This window comes from Condylura cristata, unplaced genomic scaffold (assembly GCF_000260355.1).
Source record: "Condylura cristata isolate star-nosed mole 26May11 unplaced genomic scaffold, ConCri1.0 scaffold00013, whole genome shotgun sequence".
Classification (NCBI taxonomy): domain Eukaryota; kingdom Metazoa; phylum Chordata; class Mammalia; order Eulipotyphla; family Talpidae; genus Condylura; species Condylura cristata.
This window is the reverse complement of record NW_004567114.1, coordinates 22,045,365-22,065,370: the sequence shown is the minus strand read 5'-3', so window position 1 is coordinate 22,065,370 and position 20,006 is coordinate 22,045,365. Positions and strand designations below refer to the sequence as shown.

The window sequence follows — 20,006 nt, the reverse complement described above, 5'->3', positions numbered from 1 at the left end:
AAAAAAAAAAAAAGATAAATGAATTAATGAATGTTGAATCAAAAGCCCAGAAACAAATTCACATACATATTAACACAATAAACAAGCCATGATCGTAGAACAGGGAAGTGAGCCTGTTTAATGATTAATGCTGGGGAAACTGCTAAAGGTAAGAGAATGAAGTTGAATCACTCTCTAGCCTCATGTACAACAATAATTCCAAATGAATTAAAGATTTATACATAATGCCTGCAAAAATTAAGTGCATAGAAGAAAACATTGTGAGCATGGAGTACATGCTCACAATGATGAATTCTTAACCCTGATGGCAAGAAAAGTAAATGCAAAAACAGACAATTTAGATTACTTCAAATTAAAACAAATTTATACAGTGAACAAAAGTATAAGTAGATTGATAAGAGATCCTGATGAGTGGGAGAAAGTGTCTACACAGAACACAACAAGTAAAGGACTAATAGCCAAGCTACATAAAAATCTTGTAGAGTTCAACCACATTATAATAATCCGATTAATAGATGGGCAGCAGATCTGTACAAACAGTTCAACAACAACAACAAAAAATCCAGTGGACTCAAATAAGTGGGAAAAAGTGCATCATCACTTCCACTAAGAGATAAGCCAATTAAAACCAAAATGAGATACCATCTCATACTTGTGAGAATAGCACATATTAAAGTTTCCCAGCAAAGACAGGAGAGGATGTTGTTGGGAATGTGCCATTTTGAGAAGTGATCTAGAGTGATCTAGATTTACCTGAAAAACTAAGAGTAGAAATATGACTCAGTAGATCCAGTTTGGCCAACTGTCTAGAGAATGTGAAACCAACAAGTCGGAAAACAGTGTGCTGTGCGTGCTTATCGCAGCGCTACTTACAGGTCTTAGGACTCGGAAGCTACATCAATGTGCCCCTATCGGAAATTGAATCAGTAAGATACAGGCTTTCTGTTCCTCCAACTTCAGCTCTGCAATGCTGGTACAATGCTAACCATGCTCATGGCATAACCATGGTGAAGGTTGGTGTCAGTGAATTTTGCCAGATTGGGCTTCTGGTCACCATTCCTACTTTTACTTCTGGCAGAGTGGATATTCTTGAAGTTAATGACCCCTTCATTGACTTCAGCTATGGCGTTTTAGTTGATTCTACCCAAGGCAAGTTCAATGGCATAGTCAAGACTGAGAACTGAAGGCTTACTATCAATGGAAAGCCCATTTCCATCCACCAGGAAGGAGATTATCCCCAGTACTTCTAGTACTTTCTTTTTTTTTTTCTTTTAAACGTTTGTTTATGCATACAGAACTGGGGTACGAACCAGATGTGAGAGGATTCACCAGAGACAGTGGGGAAGAGAACAGGCTGAATGATGAAGTACACTGCTGAGGGGAGCAGCAGGTGGGTCAGGAGAGGTCTGCTGCACCATATGGATCACCTCCGGAGCAGGGATTGAACCCATGCTCTGAAGTGTCTTTAGCTTCTTAGTGCTGTGCTTTAACCCACTGCGTCACAGGGAGGGCTCCTTCCAGTACTTTCATTACTGAAAATGTTACGGAGTACAGTGAAGTTCACATTAGACATGGCTGGGACTCACTTGAAGGATGGGGCCAAAAGGGTCATTATCTCCAGCACCTCTGCTTATGCCATCATGCTTGTGGGTATGAGCCATGAAAGATCACAGCTCCTGCAACATTTTTTTTTTAAAGATTTATTTATGCATACAAGAACTGGGGTGAAGGCTAGAGATGTAGGGGGTGAGAGGACTCACCAGAGACAGAATGGGGAGCAGAACGGGCAGATCTACAGAAATAACACTGCTGAGGGGAGCAACAGGTGGATCAGGAGAGGTCTGCCACGCCATGTGGGTCACCTCCCTGGCCTGGGATTGAACTCAGGCTGCAGCGGCTGCAGAGAGCCCCACAGTGCTGTGCTTTAACTGTTTTACCACCAGGGAGGGCCAACTTGCAATATTGACAACATCTTCACCAACTTGGCCCCCGTGGCCAATTCATCCGTGACAACTTTGGCTTTTCAGACTCAGGATCCAAGTCTATGCAATCACTGCCATACAGAAAGAAGGCCAGGGACAACCCCTTTGGGAAGCTATGCCATGATAGCCAAGGGAATACCCATAACAAACATCCCTATCTCTTCTTGAGCTCAAAGATTGTACTAAGTCATTCCTGAGTTAAGTGGAAGCTCAATGGCTCCAACTTCAGTGTTGCAGAGTTGACCTGCTGTTGGGAGAAAGCTGCTAAATACAGTGACATCAAGAAGGTGGTGAACCAGGCATCTCAGAGCCGCCCTTAAGGGCATCATGAACTATACTGAGAACCATGTTGTCTCGTGTTTTAATAGTGAAACCCACTCTTCCATCTTTGATGTTGGGGCTGGCACTGCTTTCAACAACTATTTTATCACTCATTTCCTGGTATGACATTGAATTTGATGACAGCCTCAGAGTGGTGGGCCTTACGGTCCACATGGCTACTGAGGAATAAGAGCTTGAGGAACCCCCAACTGCAGGGGAGTCTTTTCCCCATTCATCCAGTATGCTGAGGAGGAGGAGAGGAACTTAGGGAACCCTGTCTTGTCATGTATCATCAATAAAGTATATTGTACCCAGCCAAACAAACAAGATGTGCTCCAGCCACATTATGGAATGCTACTCAGCCATATGGAAAGGAGAAATGCTGCCGCTTACAGCAATATAGAAGGAATTTGAGATGATTGTGTGTAGTAGAGCAAATCAGAATGACAGATATTCCACTTTTACATAGTGGGCAATTCAACAAGGTAAAATACTTATACAGACTAGGGGGTAAAATACTTATACAAACTAGGGGGTATTAATAAAAGAAGTGAGGTTTCTGAGGCAGGGAAGGGAAGAAGAGTTAAGGGGTATAAGAGACGGATCTTGGGGGAAAAAGTTTAAATAAAACTTGATACTTGCAGTTATGAGACCTTGGCTCAAATGCCCGCTGTCACACGTTGTGGCTGTCTCCTCACCCATGTATAGTAGTGATGGCGTGGCTGTGAGGACTATATGTAAAGCACCTTTCACAATCCCTGGTACATTATAATAATTGTAAGGTATTTCTTTAATGTTATTTTAATGACTCATAGTAATCTTGTATACTGTAGTCAGATGCAGTATACAAGTACTGGAATTGTGTGACCTCGCATGGTCTTCCTAAAAAACTCTTTCCTTGACCAAGCTGTGTCCCACCAACACCAGTGACTACCAGGCTGCTTTCATCCGCTGTGCTGTTTCTCATTGTGAAGCAGAGGAGTGCCTGTTATTTTTCACTGGTTATCATGTTTGTTATTATTATTGCTCTTGGGATTCATTCCACCCCTTAACAAATCTGAGTTTCAGATATGAACAGGGATACCAAAAAGGAAGATGGTATCCTAACCCCAGGATTAGTTTAAAGGTAGCAAAGTAGTGTTCAGAGTAAGAGTATCATCTAAGGAAAGAAGGATCAAAAAAAAGTTCTCATGGCCTACTTCATTCATCAGTGTCTGTTGTTCCTTACACTTGTTGGATTGGTAAGAATACCTGGGGACATCTGTATCAGATGTCATTTTCTCTCTAAAATTCTTTTTATTGATTCCTGTTTTTAGAGAATTGTAGACGTGTGTAAAAATAGAAGAAATAATACAGATTAAAAGAAAAATAAAAGTAGTGTTACCTTAGGGGAAAAAAGAGCAGCTATCCCTGAACATTACTGCAAGGACTTTAAGTCATTATTAATGTTGAGGATAGACAGTTCTTAGTATAGATCTGAAAGCAGGGAGAACACGCTGTAAGTTTGAAAAGAATCAAGATGCCTTCATGTAGGTGTCAGCTTTTTAGTGAAACCTCAAAGCATATGGTTGTAGTAAGTTGCAAGTGGAGGGAAAATAGATAACCCAGGTGACAGGATCCCTTCAGTGAGGGTGGTGAGCAATCTAGATGACTTGTACATTGAATCTTCCTTACCTCAAGTTTTCGACCTCAGACAATGATGGTCCTGTTGTAAATCCCAGGTCTGAGTTCCGTTTTTTACATAGACTGCCTTGATTTCACTGAGAGTCTGATTGATTGAACAAGATTTTCTTGTGCTTTTAGAATGACAGTCGAGAACGGCATGAGCATGGCAGCGAGCGACGGACGCGGGCCAACCCTGAGCCGGTGTCTAATGGCCGACCTCAGGGCAACTCACAGCAGGTGGCAGAGCAAGATGAAGAGGAGGATGAAGAGCTGACGTTGAAATATGGCGCCAAGCATGTCATCATGCTCTTTGTGCCTGTGACTCTGTGTATGGTGGTAGTCGTAGCGACCATCAAATCTGTCAGCTTTTACACCAGGAAGGATGGGCAGCTGTACGTATGAGTGCTTTGGTTTTTCATTCTCAAAGCCACAGTAGCTTTTCTTCATAGCTACAGTGATGTCGTTACCTTGAAGGCCTCAGGACATAAAAAAAAAAATCCCTCTTCTCATGGCCAGAGTGAGGATACTTATTACTTGAGGCTTCAAATGAGAAAATAAAAGCTGCAGGATTCTATTTTGTTTGTAGTGTCACCAGATAGGGTTGGCTTTATTTGGAACTGGGCCAGTAAAAATTTTGGCTTAAAAAGCAGGTACTCAAAGATAACTTCCTTGATTCTCTTAACAGAATTAGATCTTTCCTGATAGTCTCATGATAACCTGTTCCTTTTCACTTGTCAGAATATGCATATTTATTTTAAACCTTACTTAATGCCTAGGACTTCTGTACTTGCAAGGCCTATAAGAGACACTTAGTTTCCGGTCAATATACATAAAAGAAGAAAAGTTGTTAAATGAAAGGATGAAAAATTAATGCTAGCTGGCACTTGAGACTCTTGGGGAATGTTGTGTTAATTCTTTGGTGCACTGGAACTTCCAAGAGAAATGCTTCGATTCACCTGTAGCCCTACTTTTGGGGGGCTTTTAGCAAATTTTAGAATTTGAAATCGACAAGTGCCTGAAAACTACATGATGTTCTTTCTGAAAGTCAGACTCTTAAACTTTGGGGAGAAAGGCTAAGGTAGTGAGTGAAGGACAGAGGTGGAGACCATAGCCAAAAGAAGGAAGGGATTATTATCTGTGTCATTCAAGAGTTAGGGCTTTTTCACAACATATTGTCAAATGGGTTTGAAAGTGACAGCTCACAGATGCCCCCCTGACAGCTATTTTTATAAATGTAGTTTTATTGGAACACAGCTATGTGTGTCCATTTACTTACTCGTTTGGGCAGCTTTCATACTGTAATTGAATGACTGCAATGGAGACTGACCTGCATAGTTTAAAATATTTACTATAGTACTTGACAGAAAGTTTGTTGACCCAGTTGTGGAAAATCTAAAAAGCTGGTTTAAAAGTATAGATTTGTTTTGTCTCTCCCACAGAATAGTGCAGAGGAAGTCAGTCCAGATTGGTATAGTGGCTTCACATTCAGCAGGAAGCCAGGGTCCTCCTTTGACTTCATTCTCTAATCATCCCAGAGTCCACTTGGGGTGCTACAACCTAACCTTCCAGCAGGGAGGCATGGAGGAGAGACTTGAGACATTTCTCAGCAGAAGTTACTCCTTGGGAGTTCCACACAACGCATCTACTTATAACTCCCTGACCATTATTTAGTCCCATGGCCACACCTGTGTTTAAGGGAGTCAATATAAAATCTTTTTTTTTTTTTAAGGATTTATTTTGTTAATTTATGCATGCAAGAGCTGATGTGCAGACCAGAGGTGCGGGGCAAGGGAGTGGTGAGAGGATTCACTAGAAACAGAGTGAGGAACAGAACAGGTGGATTCACAGAAATCCACTGCTGAGGGGAGCAGCAGCTAGGACAGGAGAGGTCTGCTGCACATGTGGGTCAACTCCTTGGCCAGAAATGGAACTTTTGCTACAGTGGCTGATGATAGCTTGATAGTGCTAAGACTTAACCCCTGTGCCACCAGGGAGGGCCCCAGAAATAAAATGTTTTAGATGGGAACATTAGCATCAAAAGTTAGATTTTATGTGTATGAAAAACAAGGGGAAGGTGGATATGACATTGTCTCAAAACTGCTCCAGTTGCAGTCATTTTTCAGAAGAAAGAAAATAATTATAAATCATATTACCTTCTCTTACCACCACTTGTAGCGTAGTTTATATGGCATACTCTGGTTCTTAAAGTATTGATAAAATGGAGAAAGAACATGTGATGAGGTAATTGTTTCAGTATAAAACATCCACTAGATGGAGCCAATAAGTAAGTTCATCTGATTTTTATTTCATTTTAAAGCAAATGAGTATAGCTGTTTTTCTCAGGTTAAAAGTTCTTGACTAGAAAAAAAAGTTCTTGACTAGGTTGTAAAATAGATGTAAAATAGTTAGAAAATATCAGTTGAATCAAGGAAAGAAAACTGGTGTGGGAGGGATTATGTGGTTTGGGATATTTGTTAACACTTACTTGGGCTTTTGTGTTTTGTTTTATTATAGAATCTATACGCCATTCACAGAAGACACGGAGACCGTGGGCCAGAGAGCCTTGCACTCAATTCTGAATGCTGCTATCATGATCAGTGTCATTGTTGTCATGACTATTCTCCTGGTGATTCTGTATAAATACAGGTGCTATAAGGTGAGATGAGGCTCAGAGCTTTACTTCCTGCCACCTTTTTTTTTTTTTTAAGATTTATTTATTTATTCATACAGAGCTGAGGTACAGGCCAGAGATGTGGAGTGTGAGAGGATTCACCAGGGACAGAGTGGGGAGCAGAACAGGCAGATCGACGAAGTACACTGCTGAGGGGAGCAGTGGATGGGACAGGAGAGGTCTGCCACGCCATGTGGTCACCTCCAGGGCAGGCGGGGATTGAACTTAGGTTTCTTAGTGCAGTGCTTTAACCGGCTGCGCCACCAGGGAGGGCCCCTTGCCACCTTTTTTTAATGACTGGGATTTCCTGGCACATGCCTTATTTGGTCTGGTAAAGAAAATGGCCTTATTTAAGTTAATTAGTAATTACTGCCCACCCCCCATCCCATTATGGATTATGTGACACAGAAAGGGCCTAAATGGAAAACGTCTTCATATGCCACAAACTAAATGGTTGTAACATTTTGATTTGTAGTATATGTAAATATCCCAAAAGAGAGTGTCGTAAGTGTTCTGTGAATTCCTTTGTTCACAAACAGCACTATAGGATACAGTTGTCTCCATAAAGTGAAATTTTAAAAATCAGGTTTTCATATTTGAGTGCAGAGCAATAAAGCCAGCTTCAGATGCTGGTGTTAAACTCAGTAATGACTGGCTGTAGTCCTGGTAGCCATGTGTCCTTTTACCTATTCTGCTGTAGTAGCCCTTACTGTTTTCTTGGCAAGTGAGCACATGGAGGTTGCCCGGGATAGACACAGGCCCTCCTGGGCTCTGCTTTCCTGGCCCACTCTTTTAGCTAAGTGGCCCACTCCTGAATCTCAGGCATCTGGCACCTGTTTCAGAACAGTGACAAGTTATTACAATTCATGAACCTTTAACGTCATTCTCAAATAAAAGAGATACTAACTTTCCAAATATTGAAGTCTATTTCCTTTTCCCTTTTAGTATTTGCTTAGTGTGTGACATGGTTAAAATAAAATGTATAATCGGTATGTCTTTTCTTTTACTTCAGTGTAAGCATTTTCCATATTGTAAATTCTTAGAAAATGTCTGATGGCTATGTAATATTTAACTCAGTAAGTACAATGTAATTTACTTCTTCTTTATTGGACATTTTCCATTTTTTTACTATTCTCAAATACAATCAAAGTGTTCATCTGATTTTAGACCCCTGGGTCCCCATTACCACCATGACTGAGCATGAGAATAAAGAAAAAACCAAATTTGAGATTTTTCCTTTTCTTGATGTTAGGAGACTTCTTTCCCACTCCTTGAGTCAGACCTTGAGCTGTTCCTGGAGCTCTTGTTGGCTTATAATGTCCCCTCCAATTGTGTTGTGTTCACAGGATGAGGGTAATGCTGGAGGGACAAGAGTGTTAAGGCTGCTCCTTGAGCTTATAATTCCTCAGGCCACCTGCCTCCACTTAGAGCTGCGTAATTCGATCCAACTTTTATAGCTGGGCTTGATGGAAGAGACAGGGTGGAATGTGCTTTTACTTCGTGTTACTTAGAACTTGTCTTGCTATGTTTTTGATCCTCTAGGGTAGGATAATCTAAAAGGATTATCCTCAGTCATATATCCACATTTACCTGTGAATTTGTATTGTTTACTATTTAAGTCTTAGCAAGTGGAGCCAATTCTATAGAAACAAATTATTTACTTCAACTTTAGGTACAAATTAAGAGGAACTTTTGATTCAAATTCAGAAACTTGACAGAACCTGTTTAGAAATAAGCCTTGAGGACTTGTCAGTGGTTGTGCAATGTCTGTAATAAGCACAAGAAGCTAAAGATCATGCAAACGTTAACAGTGAAAACCAAGAAAGAAAGCAGTGCTTTCATATATATCATTTGTTTAGGTGATACCATATAAATTATTAATGTCATGTGACTTCTGACCTGAATAATTCTAGGAGTAGAGGAGATACTCTTCTGTATTGAAGCAGGGCTCTTTTAGATCTTTGAGTACAGGAACAGGGATTTTTGCAAGATGAGAAAGACCCATTTTACCATGTGATGGTCTAGAAAAGGAGGTGCTTAAAGTTCTCAGAAGGTTTTGAATTCAGGAAATAATTTGGAAAATCATACATCAGGGAACACCCTAAATTAGGAAAATTGTTTGCATTCATTACACAGGCAGAGGGCTAATTTTTTATAATATGCAGAGCACTTACAAATCACTAAGAAAATAAAAAAATCCAAAATAGAAATTATAAGAGAGTTATAAATGACTTGTAAAGAGAAAGATGTGTGTGTATGTATATCTGTAATGTCCACACACTCACTCTTTGACAAAAGAAATACATATTAAAATAATACTTTTTTCATCTATTTTTTTCACCTACTAACTTGGTAAGGATTAATTCAGTCTTTTTTCTGAAGTCACTAAACCATTATGTACCAGTAGTCTATTATTAGAAAAAGCTTGTACAGTTTGACTTGATAAATCCCAAAGAAAAATTTAGTAATGCAGAAAAATATTTGCATATTATGATAAACATCCTAGCATAAATTATAATGAAAGTGTCAGGGGGCACCACAAATTCCATGCAGTAAGCAAAGGTTAAATTGTGGCTCCCATCGACATAAGTTATATATTATTTAGTCATTTCAAAGTTATACTTGATGGTAATAATATTGAGAATATGTTTGATAAGAGATTAAGTTTTAAAAAGCAGAATGTGCAATTGTCCTCTTTTTGTCAAAGTTTGATACATACAGATAGAAAACAAGTCTGAAAAGAAAATGTTATTAACTTCATTATTAACTTGTGATTAGGAATTGTTTCAGTTTTTATTTTCTAAATGTTAAAATTTTTTACTGAGTTATAACTTGCTTCAGTTGTACATAATAATGATGTGATACTTATATGTATTTTGAAATGATCACTTAAGTCTAGTTTAATATTTTCATTATACATAGTTTCTTTTTTCTTGTAATGAGAACTTTTAAGATCTACTCAGCAAATTTCAAACATATAGTACAGTGTCACTGACTGTACTCGTGATACATATTATGTAGTATGTGTTTATTTTATGACCACAGGTTTACGTGTGTGTATAGATATACACTTAATCAGGTTGTATAAGATTTTGCCAAATATGCCTGTTATATAAAACTACCATTAAGAAGTACTGTCTTGTTTAAAAGATTACAAGAATGAAATTCTAATCTGCTCTTACATAACTAAGTAATAAAGACTAATGTGTCTATAGTGCTATGTGAATTCTGCATGGTGATGGTGGACTGATAAATGTGTTTCAAAGAATTGGTAATATTAATACTTATTAATGTGCCATGTAAAAGGCAAGCATTGCAATATTCTTTTGTAAAATGGTTACATAATTAGAAGCCTTTTTGTATTCATTACATCTTGTATACATGGGTCACTTAACTGAATATATGATTATCAGTTTTATTGAATTTTATCAACTATTTTATTCAGTTTGTTTATTTTTTAAAGATTTATTTATTTTTACATAGAAGAATTGGGGTGCAGGCCAGAGAGATGTGGGGGGTGAGAGTATTCACCAGAGACAAAATGGGGTGCAGAACAGGAGATTTACTGAAATATATTAGCATACAGTGGTGGAGGCAAGAGAGGTCTGCTGTGACATGCAGGTTAGCTCCCTGACCAGGGATCAAACGCAGGCTGCCTCAGTGGACTTTTGAGGTGGTAGCACTGAGATTTAACCACCAGGGCACCAGGGAGGCTCTTCAGTTTATTAATTTATTCAGAATTTCTCCATTGAAAGTGTTGCTTATTGAAGTAGAAACATCAGCTGTTGACTCTGTTGATAATTTAGTATTTTAGAATGCATTTTAGTTTTCAAAATTCTGTTTCTGAAGTAATGAGTCTGCATGTTTTGCTGAAATTTAGTTCACATTATGAGTACTGCACCAAAGAGTTCTGTCTTAAGTATACACTGATCCCAACTCCACTTATATTCTGCCATTTGAAAATAATATATAGAACCATACATAAAAATAGTATTTTGATGAAAGAAATTTATAATTTTTTAGGATTATAGAATCTTCTAATTATATTGAAATCCTGTATTTTCTAGGTCATCCATGGCTGGCTAATTATTTCATCTCTATTGTTGCTGTTCTTTTTCTCATTCATTTACTTGGGGTAAGTGGCAAAATTAATCGATCTATTTTTCAGAAATTATCTCTCTAGGCTGTATAATTGTCATGTAAAACCATATACTCTGTTGGTAAATTACTAAATTATCGTTTCCATATATAGATCATACTTGGCATATATAAGACAAGTTAGTAATATCAATAATAATCCTGTTTTGTTGATTGTATATAGTAAGTAGACTGAAAAAAACTCAAGACGATAGTATGACTTTTCAGAAAAGAATTTACTAAATTCTTTTAGTAAATATTTTATTGGTCTGTGCTTCTAGTAATCTCTGAATCAGAATGTTAAAAAAGGATTTCAAGAATATACTGTGCCACAGGGCTTCCCTAGTGGCAAAAGGGGTTAAAGCACAGCACTGTGAAGCTATCTGAAGACATTGCAGCATGAGTTTGGCCCGCTGGCCAGGGAGGGGACCCACATGGGGCAGCAGACCTCTCCTGTCTTTTCCCTTGCTCTTCTCATCAGTGTACTTCAGTCAGTCTGTTTATATTGTTCCCTACTCCGTCTCTGGTGAATCCTCTTAACTCCCTGCACCTCTGGCGTGTACCCCCCAGTTCTGGTATGCGTAAGTAAATAAATCTGTAAAAAAAAAAAGAGAATATATACACACAAATTACTAATTTTCAGGCTTTATTTCATCAGTGGATCTTTTTTTTTTTTTTCCAAGTGGAATCTTACAGGAAAACTTCACATAAAACAAAAGAAGCTCCTGTTTTGAAGAGAATAGAGACTCAGAGATTTGCCAGCCTCATCTGTCTCACAGGCCTAGTGGTAGAATAACAGTTTATAAACTATCACCTTGCTCTTAAATTAGGATAGGAAGCAATAAACAAAAATGATTTATTTGATAAAAGGTTGAGGGATAACCACAGAATAAAAGAAAAAAGTATATAAACTGGATACTTATTTAGAAAAAAGTCAGTACCACCAAAGCAATAGATAATGCAAATAAAGAAAAAATAAGTTATTAAAGAAGTTTCCATCTCCCACCAATCACAGCAATGCCTTGCCAAAATGTTTTCATGGGGAACAAGTAAATTATACTGTTTAATAAAGGGAAGAAAATCTTCCAGATTTTTTTTATGAAACCAAGATAGCATTGATAACAAAACTCAGTAAATTTTGAAGAAACAACTATAGAACAATCTAATTTATTGATGCCAATATAACAGTATTAACAATTCAGCAACACATTAGAGAAATAATACATTATGATCAAGTGGGTTTTGTTTATAGAGTGGAAATTTCTTTTATTAGAAATTAAATTATTAGGAAATTTTAACATACGTCATCACATTACTAGATACTCATCTCTGTGAACATGCTCAGAGGCATTTGTTAAAATTCAGCACTTGATCAAATTTCATTGTGAAATAAATAGATGGCTATTTTTCAAACATGATCTGTTTAAATGTCAAATATGATAAAAATGTGTGAATCTCTTAACAGCCAATATCATCTTCACAGGGAAACTCTAGGAGCATGTCTGTAACTATTAGGAATTAACTACTCTTACTTTTGTAGTCTTAATGTTGCTCTGGAGGAACTGGTGAGCCCAAAAGAGAAAAATAAATAAGAACTATACAATTTGGAAAAGAAGGTTCAACTTAAACATAGATTGAATATTTGGTTTCAGAACTAGCCAAGAAACAATACAAGTAAGTTTGCCAAAGTAGGTGGATACAGAACACACACAAATCAGTAGCCTTCATGTGGTGAGGAAACAAAACAAAGGGGGAAAAACACTTGTGATTGCAGCAAGAAGTATGAAATATCTTGGATCAAATGAAAATTGTGTAAGATTTACTGTTAAGAAATTTTTAAATGCCTGTGAAGGGCTTGAAGAAAATACTTTTAAGGAAATGGAAAGTTAAACCAGCTTACATAGAAAATCTTAGTATCATAAAGAGCTTTAAAATTTAATATAAGCTCAATAAAAGTATAAACAGAATTCATTTTTAATCCAGGCATGATTATTTTAAAGTTTATTTGGAAAAATAAGTAAAGGTACTATTTCACTTAGAATTCAAAAAAAAAAATTGAAGGGTTCTATTTCTATCTTTCTATCTGATACACAATTACAAAGCTACAATGGTTGAACTAAAGACACCTACACTATAAAGAGATGATCAGTAGAAAAGATTAGAAAGGCCCAGATCTATAAAGGAGTTTAATTTATGACTAAGCTAATATAGAATCAGTAGGCAGTAGGTGGATTATTTAGTAATGGGTCTAAGATAATAAGTTAGTCATCTGGGGAAAATAATTGGATTTCTATACCAGGCCATTTCCCTGTGGATTAAAAAATTAAATGTGAGGGCTCTCCCTGGTGGTGCAGTGGGTTAAAGCCCTGCATTAACAAGCTCTCAGAAGCCACTGAAACATGAGTTCAATCCCCGGCCAGGAAGCTGACCCACATGGCGTGGCAGACCTCTCCTGACCACCCACTGCTATCCTCAGCAGTGTACTTTGTCAATCTTCCTGTTCTGCTTCCCACTCTGTCTCTGCCTCAGGCTTGTACCCCATTTCTGTAAACATGAATAAATAAATCTTTTTTAAAAAAAAATGTGAAAGGAAAAGCGTAGAAGAACTAGAGGACATCATAAGGACTTAGGGGATTCACTTTTTTTATAGATTTATTTAGTTATGCATACTGGGGTACAGGCCAGAGGTGCAGGGGCAGTGAGAAGATTGACTTTATTTTCTGAAAATAGTATGTCCTGCTAAAATTCTGTGTGTTTAAGATATTTTAAACTAGAGTTTTTCCAAAGTATAATATACCGTACTTGGCATTTTAGATGGCCTGTGACTTACCTATTTTACTGGTTTCCCTTTTATATGAATTATGCAGTTTTTGTTAAAATAAACTCAATTTAAGGGAAAAGTGAATTAATTTAAAGAAAACTGAAGCAGTAGCTCCTTTGATAGAAGATAGGTAAAATATATATCTAAAAAAGTGTATCTAATGTTTGGATACATAGTTCTAAAATGTTTTGATGAAAATGTTCATAAACTGAATCTCTGCTTAATTTGTTTCAGGGAAGTATTTAAAACCTATAATGTTGCCATGGACTACATTACTGTTGCATTCCTGATCTGGAACTTCGGTGTGGTGGGAATGATTGCCATCCACTGGAAAGGTCCTCTGCGACTCCAGCAGGCCTATCTCATTATGATCAGTGCCCTCATGGCCTTGGTGTTTATCAAGTACCTTCCAGAGTGGACTGCGTGGCTCATCTTGGCTGTGATTTCAGTTTATGGTAAAACCCAAGACTGACATGTTATTCATCACAGTGATACCTCACTGGTGTGTTTTCCTTCCTCTTCCAATTTTTTTGACCTAGGGAAGTAACAGTTATGCCTCCTTGCTCTTCAGGAAATAGTTAATCTGTAGTATCTTTTTCACATGAAGCTGTCAAAGTTTTTGAGGTTATTAAGTATTCTAAAATGTTTTATTACTGCCTCTAGTTTGAATCAGTGGTGGGTAAGTGGAATGATCCACTGAGCTACCCACTTCTGGTCAGAAGACTTAGATTCATATCCATTCCTGCTACTGATAACCTTAAGTCATAAAGTGATTCAGGCTCCATAAGCTTCAGTTTTCTTATTTGGAAAATGAAAACAATGCTTCTCAGAGTTGTAAGAGTTGAGAATATATGATAAAAAGCACTGTCAACTTGATTAAAAGTAAAACTTACTTAGCAGAGAGATTCCAATTTGTTAACAGCCAGGGTATACCCTCACCATGAATAACTGAGGCAGTTGGGCAGATGTACTCTGACTCTCACACCGTGTAAAAGCCAAAAAAAAGAGGTCCATTTTCAGAGGTCGCTATGTAGTTTCTGTGTTGTAACTAGTGTTTTCTTACCCCTATTCAAAATGCTTATTAAAATGTCAGGTGACCTGTAATAAGAAACTTCATCATTATGCCTTGATTGACAAAGGAAAATGTTAGTGGAAGTAAAATTGAATCGGCTCTGTTCTCATACTTGAGCAGTCATAGGACGGTAGAAGTCATACACTCTTTATACTGACTTGTGGTGACCTTGGGGTTATCTTGTTCTTGATGGTGAAGCAAAGTACTCCTTTAATATGACATAGTTCTGGTACCAGTTACAGACACCATCAGTCTCCACCTTATGAATACTGTGCAGTCAAGAGAGTTTACAATGTTCTTCTATTCCGTGCCTTTTTCAGTAGCCACACTTCTGCTGTCACCTTCAAAGGAACACAGTATCTTCACGTAACTTCTCGTAGGGCTTTTCAACTGCTTCATTACACAATCTTCACTGCTAGATCTGCACTACATCCAGCCCCTCCAGGAGCAGATATAACATTATACTAATGATATATCATCCTGTGAAGAGAGTCATTTGATGTCCTTGTTGAGGACAGACACATTCTCAAGGGAACTGAAAAAAGAAGGCATTCCCTGTATGTGGTTCAAGGGCCTGCCCAGTTAAATACCTTTCTAAGCTAAGAACTTCTGCATCTCTGACACTGTCCAGGGGTAGCTGTTGACCCTTTCTGCACCCACAATGTTAAGACAAGTCTAGAATCTTTTAGGCCTGTTTGAGATCTGGAGGCATCATATTTACGAATTTAAGCCAATTTACTCACAAATTGTCTCATCTTGCATTGGGCCCTCCCACAACAAAACATTTTAGAACCTCCTCACATTGTGTTACAATGGTCACTCCTATTGATGTCCACTGCCCCCTGCTTCATTGCCTGAAGAGCCTTTGCAGCCTCCTCTCACACCTCCTGAAGTCTCTGGTCACCCGTGATGATCGTAAATTGCCTGTGGATTTCCAACGTGGAAAATGCCCTCCCCATATGTTTCACTGCACGCTGAGCATTCCTGGGTCCACTTGGGTAGCTCACTCACAAAGGTTCTCAGTCCCTTGCCAGTTGGCCACCCTTTCCGAGACCACTGGCTAGCTAGGGAGCCCTTGGCGACTAAATGAGAGTGAACAGCAGTAAAGTCTATGCACTTAGAAGGCATCTAAACTGTATTGATGGAGCTTTCTGGAGAGTTGCTGTTTTTCATTCCTAAATCTAGACATCCTGAATTAAAAGGTGGGATCAGGGCAGACAAAACTAACTGAGCATTAGGCAGTCACCTTACTTTGGCCAGCACCTGGCTCCATGCCTCCATTTTTAGACATTGCCAATGGTCCAGCCACCAATGGTGGCAATTGCAGTTTCTTATTCAGCGGTTCCCTTTTGAGGAAAATACTACAAGACTTTGTTGCCTCATAGATGATCAAAAAATCAGGCTACGTGTGCCTCTACATAATAAAGTCACACTAGGGACCTCACTGTGCTTTTTAAATTTCTAGACATTGTCAACGATGACCATTTTGCTTTGAAAATGTATAGTGCTGCTGCGATTCTCATCCCAAGACTGCCCGCTGTGTCTGTCGCGGCATCTCTTAGCAGATCTGCCCTTATAGGAGCACCTCTTTCTGCCCGTATACACCTATTTCTGCATGTATACAGGTGTCCTTTACTCTCCTTTTTTTTAAAAAAAATAATAAATCTACCCTTATGGATATTGAAAGATATAACTACACAATGCTGGACTCTAAAACAAGGTAATGAAATGTATCACCCTTACTGGACTCAGAGTACAGGCTTTGTAGAGCACTATTACAACGCACTTACACATGTTAAATTTAAATTTAATGAAACATGGTATAGTTCTGTCATCAAACATTACAGGTGAATTAGTATGGAGTGTGATTCTACTTTGAAATTAAGAGAAAAAGAAGAACACCAGTTCTAGAGACAGTGATGCCTGCCTTCAAGTCTTAGTTACTGTAAAGATTTAATTAAACAATACATATAATATATTTAGAACAGTAAATACCCTGTTTCCATGGTGGTGTTTTTTTAAATGTAACATCCTGCGAAGGGAACAAGGCAGTTATCTATCTTACTACCAAGAAACCTGAACTTGATATTGGTAAATTATTTGCCTAAATTTACATTATCAGATTAGAATATAATCCCAAATTCAGCATTCTTCTGTATTACTTTTCCTCTCATCGGTCTTTTTTTGCCCCCCATATTATAAATGATTATCTTCATAGATCTTTAAGTCGCTTTAAAGTAAGTTTTTATGTCCAGGATTTAGCATAAGAACTCTCAACTCATTTTACAGAGTCTTAGGATGTTTTAATTTGTTACAAAGATTGTTATGAAAATTTTCCCTCCAAATTTAATTCTCTTTAATTGCTTTAAAACTAAGGGAGTTTATCATTTAGTTAGAGGGCATTTTCAAACAGGGTTGAAAATCTCATTTAAGAACTTGGCAAATTTGAGATGGAAGCATTGACAGAGGTTCGTGTGTGTGTGTGTGTGTGTGTATGTGTGCGTGTGTGTGTGTGTGTGTGTGTTACATTAGCACTAATAGTATACTGGAGACACAGCCGCTTACAGGCAGCTGAGTGATAGTAATGCCAGCACAAGCCATCAAGTCTTCCTATACAAATCTAGCTTAACCTGTTTATTTTTAAGTGTTTAAAATTGTTTTCTGTATTTCCATAGTCTGAATTTTTACAACTCAGAAAATATAAGAAAAATTGAAGCTAAATGAAAAAGATAGTGGTAGAATTAAAAGTAATTTAGACATGCAATGCCCTCTCTGAGTTGCTATTTTTGTTAAATAAGCCACTTTCAGCACCATGCGCTTTTGACAAGGGACTAAAGAAGTGCTACACTTTTCTATGCAAATATTTACTGTTTTGCAGTGTTTTAATTTGCAAGTATTTCTAAGCAGTACATACACTATTTTTGGAAAGAGAAGGGACTCTCTTCTATGCTCCTCATATTTTGCAGTCAGTCAAATACTTAAATTTCTCTTATAAAGCTTCTGTTTATGATTTCTTTGGAAATGGCTTGTCTTGTTTCTGCTTATTAGAAATTGATAGCTGCTCTAGAATATTTCTCTCGTCATTATCTCCACCTCTTTTCTTTAAACTGAGAAGACTTGTTCCAAGAATCCAGTAATGTACACTATAAACTAACCAAGTGGCGGAATTAAGGTGAAATGTGCACATATCTTCTCTATGGTTTTGCCCCCCATCCCCCCTTACCATTTATTGCATATTCAGTCACCTTCCTTTTGTGGGGGGAAAAAGAAAAAAAAAAACCTTTCCATTGGTTAATTCCTCCCTAACATATACCCATTTATAAGTTTAGCCAGTACATTTTTTTGGATATCTTTTCTATTTTTTTCTTTCTAGATTTAGTTGCCGTTTTGTGTCCAAAAGGCCCACTGCGTATGCTTGTTGAAACAGCTCAAGAGAGAAATGAAACACTGTTTCCAGCTCTCATTTACTCCTGTAAGTATTTTGGAATGATATTAAAATTTTTTGGAAAGATTTATCTATTTATGCATACAAGAACTGGGGTACAGGCCAGAGTTGGGGGCTGGGTAAGAGGATTCAGCAGAGACAGGGTGAAGAACAGACAGGCAGATCTACTGAAATACACTGCTGAGGGGAGCAGCTGGTGGGTCAGGAGAGCTCTGCCGTGCCATGTGGGTCAGCTCCCTGGGCCGGGATCAAACCTGTGCTGCAGTGGCTGTAGATAGCTTCATAATGGTGTGCCTTAACCAATTGTACCATCAGGAATTATATTAAATATCTAGTTAGAAATCAGCATATTTAGGAACTCAAACACATGTAATTATGGTCATTACTTTATGGTACTTTTTCTCATCTTAAATGCAGAACACTATAGAAGACATAAAGATAAGATACTTCGTCAAGCCACCTGAGTTCAAATCCATACTCTTGTTCCTGTCACTTAGTGGTTATGTGACCCATAGATACAGTGCCTAAGTCTTAAAGTTGTAAAGATTAAGTTAAACAATACAGATAATTAGGACAGTATCCGTAAATTCCAGCTGTTGTGTTTTTTTTTTGTTGTTGTTGTTAATTTGCAGTCCTATAAAAACTGGAGAGCAGGTTTGAAGAAAGATGTTTTCTAAAGAGAAGATTTGATCTGTGTCTTAGATTGAATGGAAGGCTCCTGTAGGGAAAGACTTTGAAGAGAACAGGAATAAGAAATGATTAGTGCCTCCCTAATGGCAAAGTGGTTACATCTCAGTACTGTGAAACTATCAACAGTCACTTCAGCACTGAGTTCTATTGCTGGCCTGGGAGATGACCTCCTGTCTCGCCTCAGTAGTGTTTTTTACTCAGTCTGCCTGTTTTGCGCCTCACTCTGTCACTGGTGAATCCTCTCACACACCTCTGGCCTGTACGCCAGTTCTTGTATGCATAAATAAATAAATAGTTTTCTTAAAGGAAGTGATTAATGACACAAGGTTATCAACAAAGCAGGTGAAATTACTCTAAGATTTCAGAAAGGAGGCATTAAATATAGTGATTAATGACACAAGGTTATCAACAAAGCAGGTGAAATTACTCTAAGATTTCAGAAAGGAGGCATTAAATAAAAACGGGGGAAAATCTGGTAGGAAGTAAAAAAGAAATGCAAAAGATAAGAAAGACAGGAGGTTAGAGAGAAATAAAGTTGGGAACACGTATTAATTGACCTCCATCTTCACTGTGAGCTCAGTGCGAGGTTATTTATGGAAAGTGGGGATTTTATGCATAGCTGTGAGACAGTTGACAAATTTTAGAACATCTAGTATCTGGATGTAAAAGTCTTTCTTTTATGGTGCTTCCAATGTAAATATGTGCTTGCTCTGGCTTTTTGGGAGAAAAAAACAAATCAGGTTTTGAGCATCAGCATTTCCCTTTTTTTTTCTTTTTAGATTTATTTATTTATGCTTACAGAACTGAGGTACAGGTCAGAGGTACAGGGGCGGTGAGAGGATTCACCAGAGATAGAGTGGGGAGCAGAACAGGTCGACTGATGAAGTACACTGCTGAGGGGAGCAGCGGGCTGGTCAGGAGAGGTCTGCCATGCCATGTGGGTCACCTCCAGGGCGGGGATCGAACTTGCACTAAAGTGGCTGCGGCTCGCTTGCAGTGCTGTGATTTAATCCGCTGTGCCGACAGAGGGGCCAGAGAGGGCCCCAGCATTTCCCTTGTTTTTTTTCTTAAAGATTTATTTATTCATACAGAACTGGGGTACAGGCCAGAGTTGCAGAGGGTGAGAGGATTCACCAGAAACAGAGTGGGGAGCAGAACAGGCAGATCGGCGAAGCACACTGCTCAGGGGATCAGCGGGCGGG

The 20,006-nt window shown here is 38.2% G+C and overlaps 1 protein-coding gene across 2 annotated transcripts in view; it reads left to right on the top strand.

The window, feature by feature from the left end:
- The window catches only part of PSEN1 (presenilin 1), a 54,303-nt gene that overhangs the window by 24,989 nt on the left and 9,308 nt on the right, over window positions 1-20,006 (top strand). For both annotated transcript variants that reach the window (XM_004681717.2, XM_004681718.2), the window contains exons 4-8: window positions 4,107-4,360; window positions 6,483-6,624; window positions 10,707-10,774; window positions 13,832-14,052; window positions 18,043-18,141. In XM_004681717.2, coding sequence (XP_004681774.1) covers window positions 4,107-4,360; window positions 6,483-6,624; window positions 10,707-10,774; window positions 13,832-14,052; window positions 18,043-18,141 — 784 coding nt within the window. The remainder of the gene's footprint in view (window positions 1-4,106; window positions 4,361-6,482; window positions 6,625-10,706; window positions 10,775-13,831; window positions 14,053-18,042; window positions 18,142-20,006) is intronic.